The sequence below is a fragment of the Simochromis diagramma genome, unplaced genomic scaffold, assembly GCF_900408965.1.
Source record: "Simochromis diagramma unplaced genomic scaffold, fSimDia1.1 OVJJ01000603.1, whole genome shotgun sequence".
NCBI lineage: Eukaryota > Metazoa > Chordata > Actinopteri > Cichliformes > Cichlidae > Simochromis > Simochromis diagramma.
In genome coordinates this window covers 18,828,101-18,851,941 of record NW_024387414.1, presented here as the reverse complement: position 1 = coordinate 18,851,941, position 23,841 = coordinate 18,828,101, and the positions used below count along the sequence as shown (strand labels likewise).

Here is a 23,841-nt window from a genome sequence, read left to right as displayed (position 1 = left end):
TAATAATTTACAAACAAACAACAAAACAAGGAGATTCTTAACATAGTCTACTTGGTTTTGTTTTATTATATTAAGTTTTAAAAAGGACTGATAGCCTATGTATCACTACATCTAGTGGAAGTGATGTGACAGAGGCAGAGCTCCTATAAAGCACATAGAGCAGCAGTAAAGACAACCCATATCAACACGTTACTCTGGCATTATAGGAGCATTAGAGGAGAAACAACTTTAGTTTACAATTTATTAATTGTTGCTTTTTCAATTCATCAATTCTTGTGAATGACTGGTTCCTCAATTTGTCAGGCAGTCTGAGTGAGTGAGGTTTGTCTCGGCAGAAGAGGTGAGACTCAGGAAGGCTGGATAAGTAGTTTCTTTTTTTTTTCTTTTTTTAATTTAAAGGAAGATGTTCAACGTAAGATGATTCAGATTGATTTCTCCAACAAAGTGGTGCTCAGAAATTGTGAGCACATGGATTTACAAGACGGCCACGGATGAATCATAATCAACACTATTGTCCAAAACACGGAGATGAACACACAGTGACGGGGAGGACAGTGAAAGCGCCTGATGTAAAAGTAGACTGGAGCCTTGAATAGTCAGGATGGATGCCTCCCAGACCGGTTTCACAGTCCTAGACTCTCCACATCCATCCCTGAAGCTTTCACTTTCAATTGATTTGTCTATACAGCATCCAAATAGCTTTTGTACTTCCCTTTAATCTTTACAGTACAATACACTATAGTGCACAATAGGGTTTCTGAGCCTGGAGCTCAGGGTGGAGGGTGAGAGCACATAATCCTCACAGCGCTGCTCGATTTCAAGTCACTGTTGGGCCCGACATTCAGAGTCCCGCAGCCTGGATGCTCTGCTGCAGCACCCAGGCAAAACAAATAACCCACGAGTGTTTCTCCACGCCTCAGTCTTGCCCTGGGTCCTTTGCAGGGCCGCCGTCCAGGTAGATCTTGAGGGCCTTCTCTTTGCGTGGCGAGTAACTGACACGGTGTCCGGTTTTAAGCAGACGGCTGCTTTCCTTCTTCATTAGCTCGTTGCGCTCATCCTCTGACAACTCCAGAGGTTCTTCTGTGCTGTCCCTGCGCAGACAAAAGAGCACAAAAACATTGATGGAGGTCACAAATACTCCTAATATAATAAGGTCATTAGAAGAACTCCATGGATGTCGCCATGTTTTAAAATTTTAAGGGAATAATGAATGAATAAAAAAAACAAAAAAAAAAAAAAAAACAGGTAAACTGAACTGAAACTTGAAGTCTTTTTTTTTTTTTAAGCTTAGTAGCTGCTTTCTTTAAAACATCTCTACTACTAGATACAGTTTTACAATTAAAGCCTGGATTACAACATAATTGGTTCAGAACATAGTAAGAAAGCTCAAATCTGCACTTGTACCACTGCCTTTTCAGTCATTACCGAGAAGTGATGGAAATCAGACCTGTCAGCACTGACCTCATGCGGTCTCATTTATTAGCTGCATTGATTTGTGATTAAAATTTTTTTTTTTTTTTTACCATCACAGCAAAGACAGATACAACTAGAGTGCAACGTATATTAGATATTGAGATTAGGTGTTCAAATATTAAAGTTGTCTCTAATTCATATTAGATGTTAAAAATTCAACTCACATAAACATATTGAGTTTTTAATAGTTCGAGCGAATGCGTGACTTATGACTTCTACTACAGTCCTCTCTGTTCGTGAAATGATTTCACAAAAATACCAAAGACACAAACGCTGTACTTGAATGTGGACTTGTCCCAGTTTTTTTTTTTACCTGTAGAAGACCACCGCCCCATCATCACAGATGTAAAGAGGCCACACATTAAGGGTTGACACCTTGGGGTTCCAGTCTAAATCCTGATGGATTTCCAACACAGAAATATCACAAGGAAATGTCCCCCTACCCTGCAGAGACCAGATAGCAGCGTCATCAATACAAACATATTAGAAAAATCGGGTCCCAGGTTTCAGGTAATTACATCCACCTACCTTTGCAAACTCCAGGTTTTCCAATGGTATACCACTGATTTCACTAAGCTGCCAACAGAATAAAAACATTAGACACAGGAATACAACAGTTTCCCTCAGCTAAACACTGAACACAAGCTATGAGTAAAACACATTTGTCATGCAGCAGACAAACCTTCTCCTTGAGTTCCTCCACACTGCTGCTCTCCAGAATCACTTCCTGAAAAGGCCCCAGCTTCATTGTAGACGGGCTCCATCTCCGAGTCAGAACGGCCAACTGTGACATTGATTTCATCTTCTCTGGTTCTGAGAAACATTAGAGGCTGTGGATCAATCAACTGCACTTTAAATGAAACTTCAGTGAAAACAAATTTTCCTTCACTCTAGAACCAAATACACGTCGTTTATTAATCTGTCTCCATGTGGCGTTTCACAGCATATTAACAATTCAACAATCTGTTTTTTGAGCCCCTGGAAACAGATGATTTAATGTTTGTTTTCTGTACCTTAAAGGAAATTATTTACTATACCTTTAAAGAAAAAGTTTATATTATTAGAACAGAACAAAACTAAAATAAGTAAGGTAGTTGAGGTACCCAAAGAAAAACGCATAGTGAAGCAATGTTTAAAAGAAAGTGAAAAACACAAGTTACCATCAAGGACTTCAAGGAAAACCTCCCAGTTGGACGAAATGCTGATGTCTTCCTCATAAACGTGGTAATCCAAAAACACTGTGCCCGGATTCTTCCACGTCTTTTTCCTGAGGCGAACCCTGACCACACAGAGATAAATAGATACATGCTGTTTTGTACACATGTTCATTTTACCTGAAGGGAAACTGCATCAACAGTCCTCTGAACTTTGCAAAGCAAAGAATCGTACCTGTCAATGCTGAGGTCAAGTTTACACTGCTCTTTTAACTGAGGAAGCAGCTCCTCTTTAGACTGTCTGACAGTCATACCCTTGGCAAACACCGTGTCCACTAGGAACTTGCAGGGCTGAGAAAACACCACAATTAATATATTTTATAAAAGATGCTGTGCAGCTGTACAACAGTGTATGAGTAAGAAAAAAAGTCTGTCAGTTCTTACCTCTGGTTCATTGACTAGTAGTTGATACACTTTCACTCTGTATTCACCCTTTTTAAGGGCTCTGCCTAGTCGAATGGTTATCTATGGATAGTGGCACAGTTTTTGTTGAGATATTTCCTTACTCTCAAGCAAACGACTTTAATCAAAGTAATAAGTTTAAACTGACCTTATTATCGTCAGAGAACGATGAGAGTGTCTCGTTGAGCCGTACACTCTCAAACTCCTGGTTGTTGGCATACACCCTAAACACCTTGAACTGGGTCGAGGTGACGCCGACGTAGGGCTCCAAGTTCAGCTTAAATGCTGCTAATGTTATTCTCTTGTCCACATGAACCACCAAACCTGATGTAGATCACAAGAAACATCAATGTACCTTTTTTTTTTTTTCTTTTTTAAAGATATACGTCAAGGATGCAAAACAGGTAAAGAATGTTTGCAATCCTCCCCCTTGAGTGGAAGTAATTGCCCGTGCCAGATTTTAAATGTAATTAAAACATAAATATACTAGCTATGGATGACAACTACTTTTAAATGCATAATAAAAGTTTGTACATTTTTGTGAATCCCACGAGGCATCATCCTGAGAACAAGGCTCTGCTCTGAAGTACAGGTACTGGGCCTCTGCCTTGCTCTTTCCATTGTCGTCATATTCGCTGTCAGTTCCAGAGTCTTCCTCTGCAGTGTCCCAGGTCTCTTTTTTGCCCTCGTGGGCTTTGGAGCGCCGGCTACTCGTGATGCTGTGCGAGTCCAGGCCATTGGCCAGCTGGATTGGGCCGCTGTCTGCGTTACACAGCGTGTCACTGCTGTGACTGGAGCTCAGGATGTCACTGTCCACCGAGCTGGTGCTGCGGTCATTGTTCACTTCTGAGTCCGACCGCTCCTCACAGGCAAAGTGGTTCTCAGGGTCAGAGGAGGCGCCGCCACTACCCGCAGACGTGGCCCTGATCCGATTCTCTAACTCTCTGTTGTCTGCAGCCACGCAGAGAGAAGAGTTTGAGTCCGCCTCTTGGGTTGGAGATTCGATATGTTCAAAGTCGCTGGCGTCAGAGCTTTTCTGGCTGTCACTGGTGCTGGAGCCCTGCTGCTGCTGCAGAGACAGATTCTTTAACTTTTCTGTGCTCTCCTCCAGGATAGCCTCTACAGATTTCCTGTTACCCTTTGCCCCCTCAGAGAGCACATCAGAGTCACTTCCTACTTTTTGGAAAAGAGTTCTGTTTGCCAAGGTACCAGGAGACTGCTCTGGTAGTAAGACTAACAGCCGGATCGTATTCCCGTGCCGATCCAACAGTTTCCACAAGAGCGAGTCAGTGAAAGGAACCTGATGATCGGTCAACTCAGAGCTCTCAACGAAAACCTGGTGAAAAACAATGGCCAACAAACAAATTAGCAAATTTCATGTAATAATAACATATATAATAAGATTTTGTGAAATTTAAAACAAAACTGAAACACAATAACGCACAAGACAGAACAACTGTCAAAGTTAGAAGAAAACAAGAGACCTTGTTGCTCCTGAAGAATCCCTCAGCCTTCAGTGTCTTGTTTGGGACATAGAGAAGCCGGAGGTCATTATAGCAGCGCTCCAGAACCACACGCATGGTCTCTGCAGAAAGCCCTGTAGCCTGGAAAGAAATGCACACAAAAACAGGCTTACATTAATATAACCGACACCACTATATTTGACCGTTTCCTGGGTAAATGGTTAAAACAAAACACTGTGAAGAGGCTAAGAGTAAGAAACCTGTGCAATAAGCTGTTTGAATTCAGTGATCGTCTGGTTCAAGTACGCCCGAACGCTGACGGGAGACGCGATGGTCTCGCTCTTCAGATTAACAACATGAACCTTCACCATCACCTCTGTGAACAAAAGAAGAATCATAAACACACCCACGCAGATAAACAGCAACTAAGTTGCTTGATACACACACTTACACCTGTCACCGGTGTGTATTTGTTTCTGATCATCACAGTTTGTCTGTTCAGACTCTGGCAACTCAGCTTTTATCATCCTGAAAACAGCACTATGTACAACAAGCAGTCAACAGTAGAAGATTACCGACCTCCAGGTTTGTAAGGCTGGAACACTTGATCTGGCCTGCGGGTTTCTAGAAGCAAGTCAAACATGTATGAAGACTTGACTCCTCCAAGGAGGAGGCCCATTGGTGTGTCCTCCTCTCCTTCATAAGAGCGCTCCAGGTACTCATGGAACTCATCATATTTTACCAAGCGACAGCAGTCCAGAGGGACAACTCCCTCAAGCTCCATCATCTGACATACAGAACACCCATTAAAGAAATTAGCAGCAAGTTTTGAAATCCAAACTCTAAAGTGAGTTTCTTTTCTTTTGCTATAATCACAGTAATGCTGTGTTGCAATGTTAATGGAAGAAAGAAAACTGAATGCACCAAATGTCTTTCAAGATTCCTCCAAAAGTAACTGAAACAAATCTAACAAACCTTGTAGGCCATTTCTGTTGCTTCTCTGAGAGTTTTGTCTTTGTGCACTTCCAACTTGCTCTCCATCATCATCTTCACAGGATGCATGCAGAAGAGCTTGATCTAAAAAGTAAAGAGCATAAGACTACCAAAAAAAAAAAAAAAGAGAGAGAGACAGGGTATTAAATTATCCTTATAAATTAGGCAAACAGCCCAGCACCTTGCAAGTGTTGCGTTCAATCTCCCTCTGTCTCTTTTCTTGCTCTTCAGACTCTTTCTCCTTTTGAACCAAACGCTTTATGTGGTCTGGGAAGTCCTCCACGGCTAAAAACTCTGCAGACAATTCAGAGATTACACATTAAATCCAGTGGCATGAGGAAAACTGCAGAGCTTAGGGTATGTATCAGAGTATGAAAAATGGGAAAATTATGACCACAAGACAAAGGCAAGAGGGCAAGCTGGTTCCTTTGCAACTGGTGCAACACAAAGCTTTAAAAATAAGTTGCAAATACAGGCAAAAGCCTGGACAAGTTTAGTTCAGATGGATGGCAGATAGGGCACAGTGGAAACTTGTGTAAAGGATCTTCTTACATGTAGTAGGTATCAGAAGACAAGTGAAATTGTTTTATTTAAACACTTTCCTTGCAAAAAAACAAGTTAACAAAATGCCAAACACATTCACTAGGTTACGACGAAAAGATGAAAACCTGTGACTTTTACAGTTTGGGAGTTTTTAATTCAGAAATGTGGAAAAACTGTCATTCTTGCTCTAATTTTTACATTTTCCTTAGCAAGACTTAATTGAATGAATTTCTTACTTGCATTCCTTGAAGGATCTTTCAGTCTATAAATCAGCATATATGCATTTGTAGAGCTGTTGGGAAGAAAAAATAAATGTTATGAGTGAAGGTAAGAGGAAGGAGAAAACTATTACTTCAATAAAAACAAAATTACAAACACAAACGGGGGAAAAATAAAAGGTTTCACATTTCGAAACAGATGTGAATAACAAGATAAACACCATTCGTTTTCCAAAGTCAGTGTATTAGAAGCATTTGATGTGAGGGAGTCCTCTATCACAAAGTCAGCGACTCCTGGAAAAAACGTGCATTCCCTGACCAGTCGGAAAGTGGCTGCTGCCAGCCACAAGGTGAAACAAATCGCATGGAGATACACGGTGCTGCATGAAAATCATCTCAAGATTGCTTTCTGCACAATATGATCGACCAAAGCAATCACATGGAGGTTTTTGGTAGAGCACGAGCCTCCAGCAATCACTCACCACCTAGCCAAGAAATAGACATTTTTTCCCTGGGGCCAACTGGGGGTTGCCAACTGGTCTCAAGGCCTGTGACTGGTGTGGAACACAACTGACCTTGCAAAGGCACTGGAGTAATAGCCTCTGCTCCCTGAGGATCCCCCGTATGTTTTCCTGATATCATCCTGGGTGATCTGTTTGACAGAAATGAACACAATGAAACAAAAAAACAAACCAAAAAAACAACAACTATTCAACAGAGGTTACCACAATGACAATAAGCAGCATTTTAAATGGCAGTTGCAGTTGGCAGTTTTTTTTGGTCTAGTATATAGAAATGGCAAGCACTGCCTGACATTTACTTTCAGTAGGAAGCCAAAACGTGTCACTCAAGAGCAGAGACTGACCTTGCTAACGTGCTGATCGTTGAAACTGTACCACTGGCCATCACTGAAGGACTTGATACAGGCATAATAGTGCCCGCCCGCAGCGCTCCCAGAATGGACCATAACAGAAAACAGCTCAAAGGTCAGCAAACTCTGAGAAGAAATAGGGGAACACTGTTCAGTTAAAACCAATAATTGTGTTGCAGATTTCACTGTCGACATACTATATTTTTAGAGATACACACGTTCCCATATTTTGCCACTTTAAAGCAAAAATAGAGAATAATCACACATCTTTAGAACACTGTAAATAAAAGACGAATTTATATATTTAACAAGACCAGAGAAGTATAACATTTTTAGCTGACACTTGCAGAATAACAATCCCTCTTATCACTACACCGTTGGCAAATCAGGTAATTCCTTTTAATCTGTTGTCAGATACATTCTCACGTACAAACCAAGCACACCAAATCCATCTAAGTGAGGATGATCACCTTTGGCTTCAACACCCTCTCTGTGCTGCTGGTGCTGTCCAAGCAGATGCCCTCATCCACACAGTCATCGGTGGAAAAATCGTTGCTCATCTGGTCGCTGTGGCAACTGCCTTCATTCTCTGCTCCGCTGTCAGTGCAGCTCTCGGTCTGAGGGGACTTCTACAGAGTAGGCAATTCGAAAAACAACACCAGAGTTAAAGGTGAATTCAAAAGATCAATTAGAAAAGAACTAATCCAGCGTAGAAATGTAGGACATTAAGAAACCAGCAAGTTGGTTAACATCTCAGTTGGTCAACATACACAAACCATGGTTTATGGCTGACTGAAGCCTGTCATGGCAGGACACAGCACAAGATTACACACAGGGCACCTTGACCCTCAACACTTGGAAAAATGTTTTTGTGGACAGATGAAACTAAGGTTGCACTGTTTGGGAAAAACATACAGCCCTACAATGAAGGCACCACATGATAACACAAAACCCATAATCCTAAGGTGATGCAGAGGGAGCGTCACTGGTTCTGCTTTGCTTCCTCCTTTAGCAGTCATAAAGGAGAAAATGAATTCCAAAATTGATTAAAAGGCATCCCATAGGATGAATCCAAATCAGTAATGACAATGACAGAGGCAGGTAAATTCAATGGTGCTCTCACCTCATCTTCCACATCAATAAATGGACTCATGTCAAGTTCCTCTGGGAAGGTCATGCGGTCATTAAGTTTGATGCGATGCATAGTGGTGTAGTCGAAATCAAACCTTTTCAACTGTAATGTCAGCAGGTAAGGAAAGTGCAGAAATCTCAGCCCCTGCGTGCGATGTCAGAAAATGAGAAGAGACATTAGCAAAACACTGTACTCTCTAATCATGACTTCCATGTTACATTTTTAGTATACTTACCTTACGGGCATCACATTTCTTTTTACAGCGTTCACAGAAATACTGGTTGGGCCCATCGAGTGTTTCTGGTTGTATGAATGCCTGTAATGCTTCCTCCTGTGGCATCAAAAAATAAATAAATAAATAAATAAAAATAGAAAAAAAAATCATATCATGTAAATCAAATCAATTTAGAATAACAATTTAATATCAAATGGTTTGAAACTGTACCAAGTACTGAATTTAAAGTAACCTTTAAGCAACACTGAATTGCAAAGAGTTAATAAATGTTAAGTGCTGCTGTGATAAAGTATATGCTTAGAAGAACAAAGGGTGAGAAACACACCACACTGCCATAGGCTTGGCTGGCTCCAAAGGGTCTGATCACAAGAGGGATGTCCAGGTAAGTATCAATCCTCCAGCTCTCATAGCCACACTCCAGACAACGGACATAATCCTTCAGCTTTCCCTGGTACAACTGGTTGATCAGGTCAGCCTGAAGATAGGGAGAGAACAGTCAGGTTTCTCTGCCACATTTTACTTTAAAGAAAATCAACTCAGGATACAAAATGGTCTGCTACCAATTTGCAACATTAGCTGTGAGACAATTTCTCTCTACTTCTGGAGAAGCAAGTGCTGACAGCAAAATGTAGTGGGATACAGAATAATTCTACTTGTGTTTAGATTTGTTTCCCATAAACCTTCCTTTACCATACAACTCCGTCGGCAACTGCATATGAAAATTTCTCAGGATAATAAAACACAACAGACAACAACAGGACAAGGAAAGTATTTCTTTTTAGTCAGTTACCATCTGTAGCTTTCTCCAGACAGCTGAAATGGCAGACACTGGACGAACCAGCGTAACTGTTAACACTGCACAACAAGCCCTCAACTTATCAGTCAGAGAAAGAAAAAAAAAAATACTCAAAACAGAGAGTAACAGAAACCTAAAGTAAAGAAAGAATGAACCCAAGAGCTGCAGGAATGATTTTTATTTGATTAAAAACTTTGCTCTGGAACAAAAAATGTATGCCATTATTTATAAAAGTCATTAGGAATTAATTCTGGTCATGATGGTTTTGTCCCATTATTGAATCAAGAATCAATCAAACCATTTAGAAACGGTAAAAACACTTGTTGTATATTTAATATAAGTCTTTTCTACTGAGATTAATAAATATGGACCAAGATAGTTTTGCATTTTTTCATTAGTTTGGTTTCCTGAGAGAATTTGTTCATTTTCATTTGTTTAATTATTTTATTTATTGCCCCAAAACATTAAATGTTAGTTTTTTTTATTAGTTTCAGTCTTTTCCTGTTCTATACTTCTTAAATTGCACATTCTGATAAAGAGTCACATGGACATCCCAGTCTCTATAAACTGCACCATAGCCTCATTTTGCTGTGTTAACAAATTTATTCAAACTAATCCATCCATCCATCTTCCATTTATCATCTTCTTGGATTCCACACTGTAAGCAAAAGGTGGCCCGACTTCCATCTTTTCAGGCATCTCTTTCAACTCATCCAGGGAGGAAAAAAAAAAAAAAGCATCCCCAAGCCAGCAAAGAGATGCAATCTCTCCAGCGTGGCCTCCTGGTAGGAATTACCCTAAACACCTCACCTAGGAGGCACCCAGGAGCTATTCCCAGTCTGATGCCCAAACCACCTCAATTAGCTCCTTTTGATGAAGGAGAAGCATTTCTATTTTGAGTTCCTCACTCTACAGGTGAGAGTAAGATCGCAGATCTACCAGTAAATTGACAGCTTCTCTGTCATTCTCAGCTCTCTTCTCCACAACATATCGGTACAGCCTCCAAATCATCACCACACCAATCCGTCTCCCCTCATTCATGAATGAGATCCCAAGGCACTTCTCCACTGGGGGCAGCAATTTCCCTCCAGCCACCCACCTTGGGCATTCTACTTTTTTCCAGCTGTCCAAACTGAGACTTAACCATTTTGTGTATCTTTTAAATACATTTTCGTTAATTTTGCTGGTACTTTCTTTTAATTAAAATGTGTTTACAAGCCAATTCTAGTTTTTAGTTTAGTTTTAGTTAAGTATAATAACCGTGTTAGGATGCCAAAATGGAATTTAATGCAATCATCACTTATGGTTCACATGGCACATGTAGACTGGGGGGAAAACTTAACTGTTTCCAGATATTTATGAATATATAAACTAAAGATTAGTAGTAGAAGAAAACTGGAGCTTGAAAGAAAAAATGTATAGTTTATATATCCTGTCATCAGTTTACTTTCTATGGCTGAAAACTACAAGTAAAAATCCCTTGTAGTATGAGATTTTTTTAAATTTTATTTTATTTTTTTAAATAGCATTCACATGTACTTATGCTTGCGTTTACAGACCACATGGCTGCACATTCGTACACTGGTCTAAGTGTTTGCCGTTTATAGCCTATTCCCGAGATAAGAAAAAGCTAACCCCAGGGCTTACTGGCACATTTCACTTTTTCCACAGTAGGCCTTTTGTTCCCATTCTGGGGGGAGCCTGAGCCTGGATGCAGATTTTTTTTTTTGTTGTTGTTGTTAATAGTCTGAGAAAACTACTTGTTTTCTCCTACCTGCTCTGTTTGCTTCCACTTCTGCTCCAGGGCATCGAACATGACCCTGCACAGCTCCTGGACGTCATGTTGTTGCCAAGCTAAAAGCAAAAGCACAAAGAAAGAAAAAGTATAATTAAGTGTACAGACAGAGGCACATGGTCTTGTCCTCCATGAACATGCAAACCAGCCATGTGAGCCTACTCACAGGCAAGTACATAAGCTCACCCTCACTGCTGTCCCAGCCAAAGCTTCGCGTCACATCAGTAGTCTCAATTGCCCGTTTCTTACTAGTTTGCAACAGAACAAACAGTCTTTGCAGCTGGTAGGGAATACTGGTGACAGGATCCTCCTCTTGCTCCTCAAACTCCCAACTGAAGTCGAACAGCAGATATTTGAGAAATCTAAATCTATTATATGTGACAAGAAAATTTTCACAAAGTGATCCATAATCATGATTTCTTACTTGTAGAGTGCATTCCTAAACTCTGGGGTCATGAACAATGTTTGCAGCAGACTGTTCAAATAGCAAGTCATCGCTTGGTTGACCAAGCCCACATAACCTGTAAAGGCAGCAAGAGACAAGTAGTAAGTGATCGGTTGGAGATGTATAAAAGGAAAGGTGTCACATATTCAACATGTAACCAAACCTCACCCGTCTCAGACTTGCTAAGGATGGACGAGTAAGAGTAAGATGGACTGCTGTAGTCACCACTGCAGCCAGGAGTCCCATCTCTCAGTAGGGGTCCAATAAATCGTTCCTGGGAACTGTCATCTAGTCCACTGCTATCTGCTGTTCCTGACTCATCCTACAAACACAAACATGCCTTGTAATAACATCTTTCGTTCCCTTTCAGTCGATTCACTCGGTAAGTATGGGATATCGCGCCCTCGCGTGTCCTGGCTGAAGAAATCTTTATTCACGCCTTTAAGGCAGATGACGTGTGATGACACGCGCGCGGCCCCGCCTGCACATATAGCCGCTGTCATCACAGTCATCCCTCAGTTCTTACGCTCTTCACCTCGCTGAGAACACATCTGCTGAGTTGGGCTAGCTAGCTGCTGCTAGTTAGCTCCGTTGTCTGCCGACTTGAACTTAGCTTAACTGCCCCTGTTGGTGTTAGCCTCCGCCGCGCAGTTGGTGTGTAGGCTGCCCGCGGAGCGCTAATTTCAAGTTTTTCCTGTGCAGTGTTTCGCTTTGCGTTTTGGAATGGACTCCAAACCTAGCGAGCAAAGCAGAAATCTTCTGTTCGCCCCTGTCCTCAGGGATGTGGTTTCTCTTTGCACGATAGCGACCAGCACGATGCCTGCCCTGTCTACCTTGGGATCGTCAACGCTCTCCTAGCGTGGACGGAGCCCGAAGCCTGTGCACTTTGCCGCCAGCTCCGGCGCTCAACCCTGGAAAGACAGGTGACGTTTGTGGAAAAAGTGCTGGGACGCTCGGCTGTCGCACGGCATGACCCTCTCCTTTCCGAGCCCGAAGACGAGGATTTTCCGGTCGATGTCCCCGCAATTAGCTGGGCTGACCACATGGAATACGTTGACGGGTTAGCTGATGACGAGCCGGAACCATGCAGGAGCAATGACGGGCTTCAGCCTGGGTTGAAGCCCGCCAGCGCTCCCCAGGAAGACGATGACGTGCTGGACATCAGCCTGGACATCCATGGTTTGTCGGAGGATGAGCAGGAGAGCGCATTGTCGGCCCAATGTGTCGCCGCTGCCGCGCCGGTCGGCCACGATGACACCTCTCTTTTCTCCCTGTTTTGCCGTGCTGCTGAGAAGCTGCAGGTGGACTGGCCCTTTCCTCCACCAGCTCAGAAGCCGTCGTGGTTCGCGGGTTCTTTCCTCCCACTGGAGCCCGCAACGGCCAAAAACTGCCTTCCCATGTTCCCAGACTTTCTCTGCAAGCTAACAGCATCATGGGACAAACCTCTGTCTACCAGCGTCACTGTGCCTGGCTATGGACAGTACATGGAATTGGACGGCGCCGAGGGGGCTGGCTTAGCTAACCCACCCCCTATGGAGTCATCTCTGGCTGCTTATCTGTCCCGTCCCCACTCTGTTCGAGTGGAGAAGGGGTCCAGCAGCAGGGAGACGCTGCTTTTACCCCTCTGTTGCCGTACAAGAGGTGCCGCTTAAGTTCTGTTCAGGTTGTCAGCCCCAGAAGGCGCTGCACTTTCCTAACACTGTCTCCCAAGCACAAAACCCCTGCACACAAAATGCCTCAGGTAACTCCCTGTTCAGGTGTGTTAAATGTTCAGGTGACCACATCGAGTGTTCCCGCTGTTTTTCATTGTTGTGCCCCAGAAAAGGTACCTCCAACAAAATGTATGAATGTACATGTTTCCATGTTACAATCAATAAAGAGTGTTGTTTATTCTCAAACAATCACAAATGCTCAGCCTGCAGGCAGAATGAGCCAGGTCAGGCAGGTGATGCAGTCCCCTGCAGACACACTGGGGGGCGACAGCGCCCCGCCGACGGTGCTGCAGGTCAGCCAGCTGGCTGCTCACTTCCCTCAGTGGTGCGCTTGCGCCCCCTCTCCGTGGGTGCTGCGAACCGTTGCCATGGGTTACCGGTTGCAGTTCCAGGTCAAGCCACCATGATACTCAGAGAGGAAATAAAGGCGCTATTGCAGAAAAGAGCAATACGAGAGGTCCCCGCTTCGGAGACAGACAAAGGTTGGTACAGCCGTTATTTTGTTGTTCCGAAAGAAGGGGGAGGGCTTCGTCCCATCCTCGACCTGCGAGTCTTGAACACGTATCTACGAACGTACAGGTTCAAGATGCTAACACTCAGACAGCTCTTGAATGCGGTCGGCCCGGGAGATTGGTTTGCAACAATCGATCTAACAGATGCTTATTTTCATGTGGCTATACACCCGAAACACAGGCAGTTTCTGAGGTTTGCATTCAAGGGCGTAGCCTACGAATACCTAGTGCTGCCGTTCGGGGTGTCGCTCGCTCCTCGCACCTTTACGAAATATGCCGAGGCAGCGCTAGCGCCCCTCAGCGAGAGGCATCCGCATCTTAGCCTACCTAGACGACTGGGCTCTCGTAGCTTGCTCCAGAGAGCAGGCGGAGACATAGCTGTCGCTGGTTCTGTCACACATTCAGACACTGGGGTTCTCTGTGAACTTTCAAAAGAGCTTGCTAATCCAGAGTCAGCAGATTACTTTTCTTGGTTTGGAAATATGCTCGCTTTCCAGCCGCGCACGTTTGTCGGAGCACAGAGTGGCCGCGTTTCATCGCTGCCTCGCTCAGTTTCAGCTGGGACACAGACTGCGTTTCCAGACAATATTAAGCTTGTTGGGCATGATGGCATCTATGATCGCCGTAGTGCCACTTGGACTGTTAAAAATGAGAGCGTTTCAACGCTGGACTCTCTCTCACCGTTTGTGTGCATCGCGTCACCTCCGTCTTGCATGCTAGCTCTCCGTCCTTGGAGGGAGCCCATGCTGTTTCGCAAGGTGGTGTCCACAGATGCTTCCCTAAGAGGGTGGGGAGCGCTGTGCGAGTGTGCATCAGTGAGAGGGATCTGGTCCGCAGCCCAGCGCCAGCTGCACATCAACCACTTAGAGCTGTTAGCAGTGTTCTTAGCTCTAAAGCATTTCCGTCCAGTCCTGGAGGGCCAGCATGTCTTAGTCAGGACGGACAATTCAACAGTGGTGTCTTACATAAAGAGGCAGGGAGGAACACGCTCTCTTCCCCTGTTGAAGCTGCGCACCAATGGCCAGACGTGCTCCTGTATGCATTTCCCCCAGTGGAAATGATATCTCCAGTTCTAGAGAGAGTGCAGTCGGCATTCCCTCTCTCTGATTCTAGTGGCCCCTTGGTGGCCCACAAGGTCGTGGTATGCAGAGATAATCAGCCTGCTAGCAGCGAGTCCTTGGCAGCTTCCTCTCCGCAGGGATCTCCTCTCTCAGGCGGGAGGAAAAGTGTTTCATCCGCGCCCAGACCTGTGGCGCCTTCATGCTTACCTGCTGAGAGGTTAAACTTGATTGCTAAGGGTTTGCCACCTAGTGTGATAGCGACAATTCAGAGCGCTAGGGATTCATCTACTAGAGGCTTGTACGCTTACAAATGGCGAGCCTTCGAGCAATGGTGCCAGGACTGCCACATGCTTCCATTTCAGTGCTCTATTGTGGATGTTTTGACATTCCTGCAGGAGCTGCTGGATAAGGGCCTTTCATTTTCGACAATTAAGGTTTATTTAGCAGCTATATCTGCTTGTCATATTGGCTTTAACGGGGGTGACACTAGGTGCACATCCCCTCGCCATACGTTTTCTGAAAGGAGTTTGCCGGCTGAGGCCCGTGCTTAAGTCCAGTGTCCCTGCTTGGGACTTGTCTTTGGTGCTGGAGGCCCTTTGTAGCCCCCCGTTTGAACCCATTCAGTCTGTGGATATGAAATTTCTTTCATATAAGACTGAATTACTTCTCGCTTTGGCAAAGCGAGTGGGTGACCTTCATGCGCTGTCTGTGCATCCCTCCTGCATACAGTTCTCTCCTGATGGCCACAAGGTCGTATTGCGTCCAAATGCTGCCTATTTTCCCAAGATCATGCCACAAGGTGGCCCCACTGAGCAGTTTGGCTCGGTGAAGAGCGGCTATCGAACTGAGGGATGACTGTGATGACAGCGGCTATATGTGCAAGCGGGGCCGTGCGTGTGTCATTACACGTCATCTGCCTTAAAGGCGTGAATAAAGGTTTCTTCAGCCAGGACACGCGAGGGCGTGATATCCCATACTTATGTGTTGTACCTCATTCCTCTCCTTCAGGGAACAGAAGTTACAGACATAACTATTCGTTTCCAATTAGAGTGTTTAGCGTGTTAGTAGATTCTGTAGGGAAATAATTATAGATTTCTTTTTAAAGATTATTTAAGAAATTATGAATCATTATCTTAATTTATTCTTAAACACTCACAGATGCAATCTGGGGCTGCTCTCCATCTTTATCTGTAAGCTGGAGGAAATTCCTCTTACCACCAGGTTCAAACCCAGACTCTGAGAGGGACATCTCACTGCTATGGTCAAGCGGTGCCTAGAGAAAGCAAATAAACACAATATGAACAGACAAGTTTCACAGAGGTCAACAATGCCTGGACAGCAGTAAACACATGCAATCTTTTTTATTCGATATTTAGTTTAAGCAAAATGTCAACTTAAGTCAACTCAGTCTACTATACATAAAAAGACCTTACAATATTATAAAGACCAAACAAACTACTCCCTTTGCGTAAACAGTGGAGCAGAAAACCTTCCTTTTAGCACCAAGAAAACTCCAGTAGAACCACTCTACGGGCTAGCAGCCATCTGGTTTGAACGGTCAAAGCAGATGGCTGCAGGCTAGCTGTTTACAAACTATAAAGTGGATGAACTCACCGGAAGAGTTAAAGTCCTACTGAATTCATTTTCAGCTAATTCCATGTATTGTTGTTAACAAGGAAAGCCTCTGCAGCCAACATGTGAACAACGCTACCTAGGTTTCTCCGGGCCAAGCTGAGGATGAGCAAGCAAAGTGCTGCAGTGGGAACAAGCCGTGGCTTAATCCACTGACCTACTCAGTGAGATAACAACAGGCAGCACCTGGGCTTTGGCCTGGGTCAGCAACAGGATTAGCATGGGCTCATTTAAGAAAAGGGAATAATGTGTACACACAGATCCAACAGTACAAAACTCATCAATGATTAAACATATTAGGAAAGTCAGTTTTAGCAACAGTATTTTTACTTGTTTGCATTTTGTAGCAGTTGTAAAATGTAAATTTACATGTAATGACAGGGTACAAAAATCTATTATCAGCTGATGTTGTGGTACTGTCCTAGCAATAAAGAAGGTAAAAGAGCTACATGTGTCTCAAATGAAACATGCGTGAGCATAAACTATAAACAAAGGCTGGGAGCCATTATTATGAATCACATCAACGTTCACCAGAATTAGTCAAGCTACACTCAAGTCACTTTAAAGCTGCTGCTGATATTTTCTTTTTGGCCAACTGGAGGGCAACAGAGGTTGAAAGAAAAAAAAAAAGATCCATGTACCCTTTTTTTTTTTTTTTTACCTGTTTCATTAAAGCTGTTTTTAGTCAAGTGACAAATGATAAGTAAGACTAATAAGTCTTACTATAACTTCTTACTGACTCATATTTTATCTCTTTTGTTTTAACTCTGTCATTGTACCCAAACAGTAGAGAAGCACTGTGGGATACCTACAATTACCCAAACTGATTTTTTGTGTGTGTCACTGACTGAAAATCAGGTGCAACGGTAAAAGTTAATGAGAGGAGTGAAACTAATTTTGCTTGGTCTGTTTAAACTGATCTCTGGTTCATTTTCCCTTTTGATGTAGTTAGTTGGTGCAGATGCGAGCACAATAATCGCACTCAATGGAGAAGAAGTGACCGTCAGAAGGAGGTGGTTCCTGGTCTGATTTCGAATGAACTCCAACCAGGGAGGCTCATTTATGGTGAGAATGTCAATCAACCCAACTACTACTGCAAGTTTGAGCTAAACATCTTCCTGTAGCGACGTATGCACCAGGGTACCATAGATATCCAGAGACCACAAACTATGGTAGCTTGCCTGCTACACAGTTTTACCCAAGATAAACACGATAAACATGAATGAGTAAATATTCAATGTTATACACTAGTTCCGAACACAGCACCTTAATCCTGCATTTACTTTTATTTCTGCTTTTTCCAGACACATCTGCTAATGTCTGCTGATGCTAAACCCACGTTACTCTCCATAGCAAAACAAAGCTAAACTGATGAATTACTAACCATGTCTTGTGTATTTCCCCATGCAAGTCCAAAAGTGCCATTTACGTATCCTGCTTTGTGAGCGACATCTTCATAAAGTTTGGAGAGGGTGGTGGAAGCAGGCAGGTTGAGAGTCAGCCGTTCGTTCACCGTCTTCGCGCTGGTGATGTCCTGAATTATACACAGCGCTCTGGGCTCCTCGGCTGCATTTTGGATCTGCAAATAAATAAAGAAAAAGATATAAACATTATTTTCTGACTTGTTTGTTTTCCAATGAAGAGCTAAACATTAAAAAAAACAAAACAAAAAAACCGTTAAAGCTGTGCTACCAAAGGTCATTAGTAACATGCCAGTTAATGCTCGGTTTTGGTTTTGTTGGTTGTAATTTCATGCACAATATTAATTTTTTTTTTTTTTTTTTTTCTAAAAACACAAAGTACCCTGCTGTGGATTTTCAAAGGACTTCCATTCCCATATTTTCACCACACCTGGATCACCATGTAGTGTATTGAGAAGGGACCTCTAGTAACCCTCCAACTCACCTTTCTACCAAAGTATAATGGATTCACTAAATCATATCAAATCAATAATATAATTATCGGGCATATATTAGGAAAAGAAGAAGATATTTAAAATGTAAAAATAGATTTTTTCTGTATCTTAAAGGCCACTTTAACACTGGTGCTTTGAGTTATACAGGTTATTATTACAATCGGTATAAAACATGTTTCAAACCTAAACTAAAAGCAATTAAACTAACCACCATTGGAATATTAGTCTGTTAAAAGCTCTGAGTTTCTCAGTTTTTATATTAAATACTTCCAACAGAAATACTTACTTGCTTTCTTCTTCAAAATTAAAGTTTTGAAAAAAAAATCTATAACAAGATAACAAAACAACAAAACTGATGTGGTAGACATGCAGTAATTTGACTTCAAGTATAACAGACTTGCAAAAGTAGCTCTTGTTCTCTTTTTTGCAATTGTGGTTTATCAGGGCTCGATACTGAAACCGCTTTACTGAAACCTCTTTTCAAAAAGTGTTTACGACACATGACTGGCTGATTTTTCCTACACTAAACCTCCCAACACATGACTGGATAAGGTGGGCAGTTGGTTGATTCCGGTGGACAGAACAACCACTTGTCAGATTTCTCCTACATACTCCACAATCTGCTTCAACAACATGCCATGCAATCGCTCACCCATGCTTAATTTTAAAGCAAAAAACAAAAACAAAAATAGTCAGGTGGAACAGGAGTTTCAAGAAGCACTGAGTCATTTCAACTAAACACGCCTCATAGTTTGCTTTGTGACTGGTCTGGTATGTAGTGTTCCCAGTCAGGGACAAATCACCTGCAGACTAAAAGCCAACCTTTCTTAAGAACTTGAGCAGCAAAATCTGGCAGAAAAGGTCACTCACCAAGCAAGAAAAGGTCTAGGCACTGAAGAGTAATGACAAAGTGTTTTAGTTTAGCTTACTTACCTGTTAAGTATCAAATGAAATAAAACAACTAGGTTAAAATAACATATAAACCCCTTAAAGTTTCAGATACGTTAACTGGGAGTGCAGACTGTAACTGTTACATTTTAAACAGTAAGAGCAGGCAAGTACCACCCCGCTCAAAATGACAAAGTTTTCATTTCTATTACCAGATATTGTTTAGATATTAAAACAACACAAAACTAATGCACTAAATTATATTTCAGAAAAAGCATTTACCAGTAGATAAAAGTGACACCAATTTATGATTAAAATGCAACACGAAATTATTTAGTTTTCCTGTAAATGTGCACCATGCTAATAAATTATTTGTCTGCTAATCATTATTTAATTCCCTTTCTCTTTGATTATTGAAAAAGGTGGTACTTGTTTAAGCTGGTTTCTAGTTTAACAACATGCGTCGAGCTTTGTTCTAGTATAATAGTCATCATGGCTACTGCTTCATGCATCCATTTACCACCATGCTCGATTGTGTACACACTCTCCTATATCAAACACACCTGAGAAATCCTCTTCATTTCATCAAAAATACTTTGTCTGCAACTCCAAAATACACCCTGATAATATGTGGAGATAGTTGAGGGTGAAGAACAACTTAAAACACATAGAACAAGTAAATTAAGTTGTAAAACATGTCAGTTGGTTGAAAAACAATTGAGCTGTTTTCTAAAAACCTACAAATGCAACAATAATAATAACATATATTCAAATAATTGCACTTTTTGCAGCCTTTTTGTATGTGTGATCTTAGCAAAATGTGACTGCCAGCGCCTACAAAGACGCTGCTGCAGCTGACAACACACAAGTGTATTATGAGATTAAAGGTTATTTTTACCATGGATATAATCACATGAAGCTACAGGTACAGCATAACACAGGCAGCATATTACAGAAATATTTTAAAGACACAAAAATGAGACATTTGAAAAATGAGAAAATCAGTACCTATGAACTAATTCAGTAACTACAAATGAAGGTTACTTAAATAAAATATAAAGTCTTCAATGAAATAAACAAAGTGAAATGAATTTAAATCCACATTTCTAGTAAACTTTAACAAGTAACCATGAAGTTAGACTACAGTGATAAGATATTAGAAGTGATCCATGTGGAGCACTAGTGTGGGAGGGGTTTTCACATGAAGTGATGCCAATAAACAATTGATGTCACTAGAAATACATGGTGGACAAATATATGAGCTATATCAGCAATCTGCTAAATAAAGTTCCTAGTTGCTTTTTTTTTTTTTTGGTTCAACTGTTATTGGAGCTATGTCAACTGCCAATTTATAAATCATATTTGAGAACTGCACCAAAAAAAAAAAAAAAAAGGAAAAAAAAGACAAGAAAAGGGCTTGGTTGTCAACCTTCATCATTTAAATGCAAGTATTATACCCACTGTTTATTGTATCGGCAAAGGGATCATTGGGACAGTGCTTTTTGTTATAAGTCTACACAGCAGAACTATTAAATACCCCAAGCCATTCACTTAACATTTACCACAGTTGACGTAGAGCTGCATGTGAGTGTCATTACATGAAAGAGGTGGTTAATTAGCCTTTTCTCCTCACTCGTGTTTTATTTAACTCGAAACAACATATAAATAGAGTTCCCTGTGACTTCCTTTATCCCAGGATATCCCACCTCAACTTCCACCTATTCTCAACGCCAGCTGCAGTTTACATTACCTTCACCACAACAGGCCAACATACATCTCAAATATATCTTAATATTTTTATGGTCAGGATGCAAGTTTTAGATGCAAAATACTCTTTAGATCCAAAATGCAAAAAAAAGCTGGTTATCGATTCACTAATGAAGGAAGACAGAACTATAATATTTGAAAACTATGAAGATTAAACGCATAATACAGACTAAAAGAACACAGCAGCTGCAGACAAAGCAGCAGTAAGTGATGAAAAGCACTGCACGGCAGTTTAGTATTAAATGTGTGAGCACTTTAAGCACTTTGGCCAACAAGACTGGAGATGAGTTAGCAAATCGGCTAATAAACTTTAGCCAATTTGAAATCAGGATAGAAAGCAAGAAAAAAATAGCAACTGTACAAGTTGACAGCCTCATCAATATCACAGTACATAATGGTCTAGAAAAGCAAATGTTTGATTAAATTAATGTTTAAAACATAGTTGGAAAAAGGAGACGCATTAAAAAAAATTCTAAAACCTATCCTTTCACAAAGATCCAAGGATCTTCCAGGAATGGTGACACTATTTTCCTGAGATTTGATCAGCCAGTGGTTGGTAATTTCATACTTGTTGGTTTTTAATCTGGAATCTCACCTGTTCCCAGCACAAGTAACCATGACGTTACACATCAGTAGGAAGTAAACCGCCTTCACAGTACAAAAGCCCAGGGTACATGGATAAGCAGAAACCCTGCTCCATCGTACATTGCTCAGACACCAAGGAGGTATAACGGCAAAGAAATAATGGTTACATTATTAACCATTATTAATAATAATGGTTACAGTATTTCTTACTGAAAAGCTACAGTCAACCTTATTGTCAAAAGACTTGACTTTACTCCAAAAGGTGTATCATTACTATGCGAGAAAATAGGCTGTAGGCTCGCTTATCAAATAGGGTCCTAATGTTAAATGGACGCCTGACAAATTGCTCTGAGCCCAATATAAAAGAAACAGAGTAAAAACACACCCTTAAAAATAATGGTGTAACGCATTAAATGGATATGACTGCTATGTTAGCAGTACGGTATATGATGTTTACCTTAACCAATCCTGTTAACATGTGAGCTAACATATCAGTAATCAAATCTGACTACCGTCACTGCCGTTGATCAAAGAGACTATTCATTTTATTCCTGTTTGGATAAGAAGGCACTGCTAATGTTAACATTAAGACTTTGCACGTTAACTGAGCTCCAAGCTAGAAACATAAAAATTCTAAGTAACTTATCTTCAGCAATAAAAGGGGTTATCGACGATGTTAAAAAATAAACAAAGAACGATCAATTTATTCTGAGATAAACGCTAATGTTGTTAAACACACATCTATCAGTAGCGTAGCTAGTCAATTCCGCTAACATTAGCGTTAGCTTGTCAATTTGTCTTGCTAGCACTGACGTTTACATTCAAAGTAGAAGTTTTACTTAAAAACAACCTGTAAATGATTCCAAGAAGGGTTTGAAATATATATATCTGTAAAACTATTGTTTGGGGTCGACGGGGTTTCAGCACTGCTTGCCATTTGCAATTGGTTGGGGAACTTCAAAAACATCTAGATTAGCCGGAGTTGTTGCCACTGATCAGATTTAAGAAGCTAACAGCGCTTGCTAGCTAAATCCCACAAGCTAATGTTATGCTAGTAAGCTAACTGATGTTGACAAATGCCTTCGTTTGACGGGACAACATAATGTCATTAGCAACAATGGAAAATGTTGGGTATTTTAGTGACCATAAAGCCATGTCTTGAGTCTAAACAGTTAAATGGTAATTATGATAACGCTTTTGCTACCTAAAATGTTCTCCGTCTGAAATGCATCGAAAGTAGCCGCTAACTAACGTTAGCAGATGCGTTAGTTAGCCATGTCATGATAGGCCGTCCAAGTCATATTTGGCTAACTGTTAGCAGCTCAGAGATAGTCAATTAAAGACGGGGTAAGATCGCAAACTTCAAAAGTGCTGCAGAAAGTTTTGCATCATTAATGTGCATGGTCTGCAAAGGTGACAACTAATGCCCAGAGAGGCTGACTCTCCGACCTGGACACGGTCCATAATAACCTCACCTCTTTGGGTACGAACTGGTTCTCCTCGCTAGGCACCATTTCCATTTGTGCGACAGTTTAGACAAGCATCTATCCGGACAGGGATGTCAGCGAACAAACTTTGCAGCGGTCAACACAAACATTGTTTGTGGTCGGTTTGTTAGAAGTTTGGATGCTTAAATACCAAAATTAAACTTGCCAAAACTTGTAGGCTTATCAAAGTGAAATCGCAACACTCTCGGTTACACTACCCCCAGCACAAAGTGTCGTGCTATAAATGGAGAAAAATGGCCGGTGTTTTTACTCCGCGAGACTTCACTCAGGGAGCTCTGGCGTCACTTTCCATACAGATAAGCGTGCGTGATGCGGACAGGATGACGTCGGCGAGTGTGCGTGTTTTCGCTTGTTTTCGTTAAAGGGCAGCGATGACAGATATACAGTACAAGCGCACAGTTTGTGTATGAGAGAGATGTGTGAATTTAATTTCTACTATGTAATATATTAATTGTCATGTTATTATCAGATTAAGATAAAAATAGCACAAGATGTGCCTACTTTTATGGTTTAATACATTCAAAACTTTATTGATATTATTTTCACTCTAAATGTAAATGATGGCGTGGGTTTGACTGTAGGCTCATCTGCGCCACTTGGCTTCTAATAATCCTCCCATGTAGAATCTTAAGCCTGTAGCCTGTTGGGCCTAAACTACTAATATAATGAGAGGATTTCACT

The 23,841-nt window shown here is 41.6% G+C and overlaps 1 protein-coding gene across 1 annotated transcript; it reads right to left on the bottom strand.

The window, feature by feature from the left end:
- Window positions 1-34: 34 nt before the first annotated feature.
- On the bottom strand, window positions 35-23,421 carry usp47 (ubiquitin specific peptidase 47). Its single transcript, XM_040012072.1, has 28 exons — window positions 23,128-23,421; window positions 17,882-18,076; window positions 16,022-16,138; window positions 11,749-11,902; window positions 11,560-11,656; window positions 11,322-11,467; window positions 11,115-11,194; window positions 8,870-9,019; window positions 8,545-8,640; window positions 8,301-8,453; window positions 7,648-7,806; window positions 7,172-7,303; window positions 6,882-6,958; window positions 6,325-6,380; window positions 5,727-5,839; window positions 5,528-5,629; window positions 5,132-5,339; window positions 4,813-4,928; window positions 4,574-4,693; window positions 3,624-4,425; window positions 3,238-3,413; window positions 3,072-3,152; window positions 2,863-2,978; window positions 2,634-2,752; window positions 2,156-2,286; window positions 2,002-2,049; window positions 1,787-1,917; window positions 35-1,091 (listed from the first exon to the last, which is right to left on the bottom strand). Exons 1-28 carry the CDS (start codon window positions 23,170-23,172, stop codon window positions 917-919), a joined length of 4,095 nt encoding a protein of 1,364 aa, XP_039868006.1. The 5' UTR covers window positions 23,173-23,421; the 3' UTR covers window positions 35-916.
- Between the last annotated feature and the right edge of the window lie 420 nt (window positions 23,422-23,841).

Coding starts and splice junctions, on each gene's coding strand:
- usp47 (XM_040012072.1), bottom strand. CDS start 23,172: ATGGAAATGGTGCCTAGCGAGGAGAACCAGTTCGTACCCAAAGAG. Junction 11,903..16,021: donor AGCAGCCCCAGATTGCATCT/GTGAGTGTTTAA, acceptor TTGTGTTTGTAG/GATGAGTCAGGAACAGCAGA. Junction 5,840..6,324: donor AGATCCTTCAAGGAATGCAA/GTAAGAAATTCA, acceptor AATTGTCTGCAG/AGTTTTTAGCCGTGGAGGAC.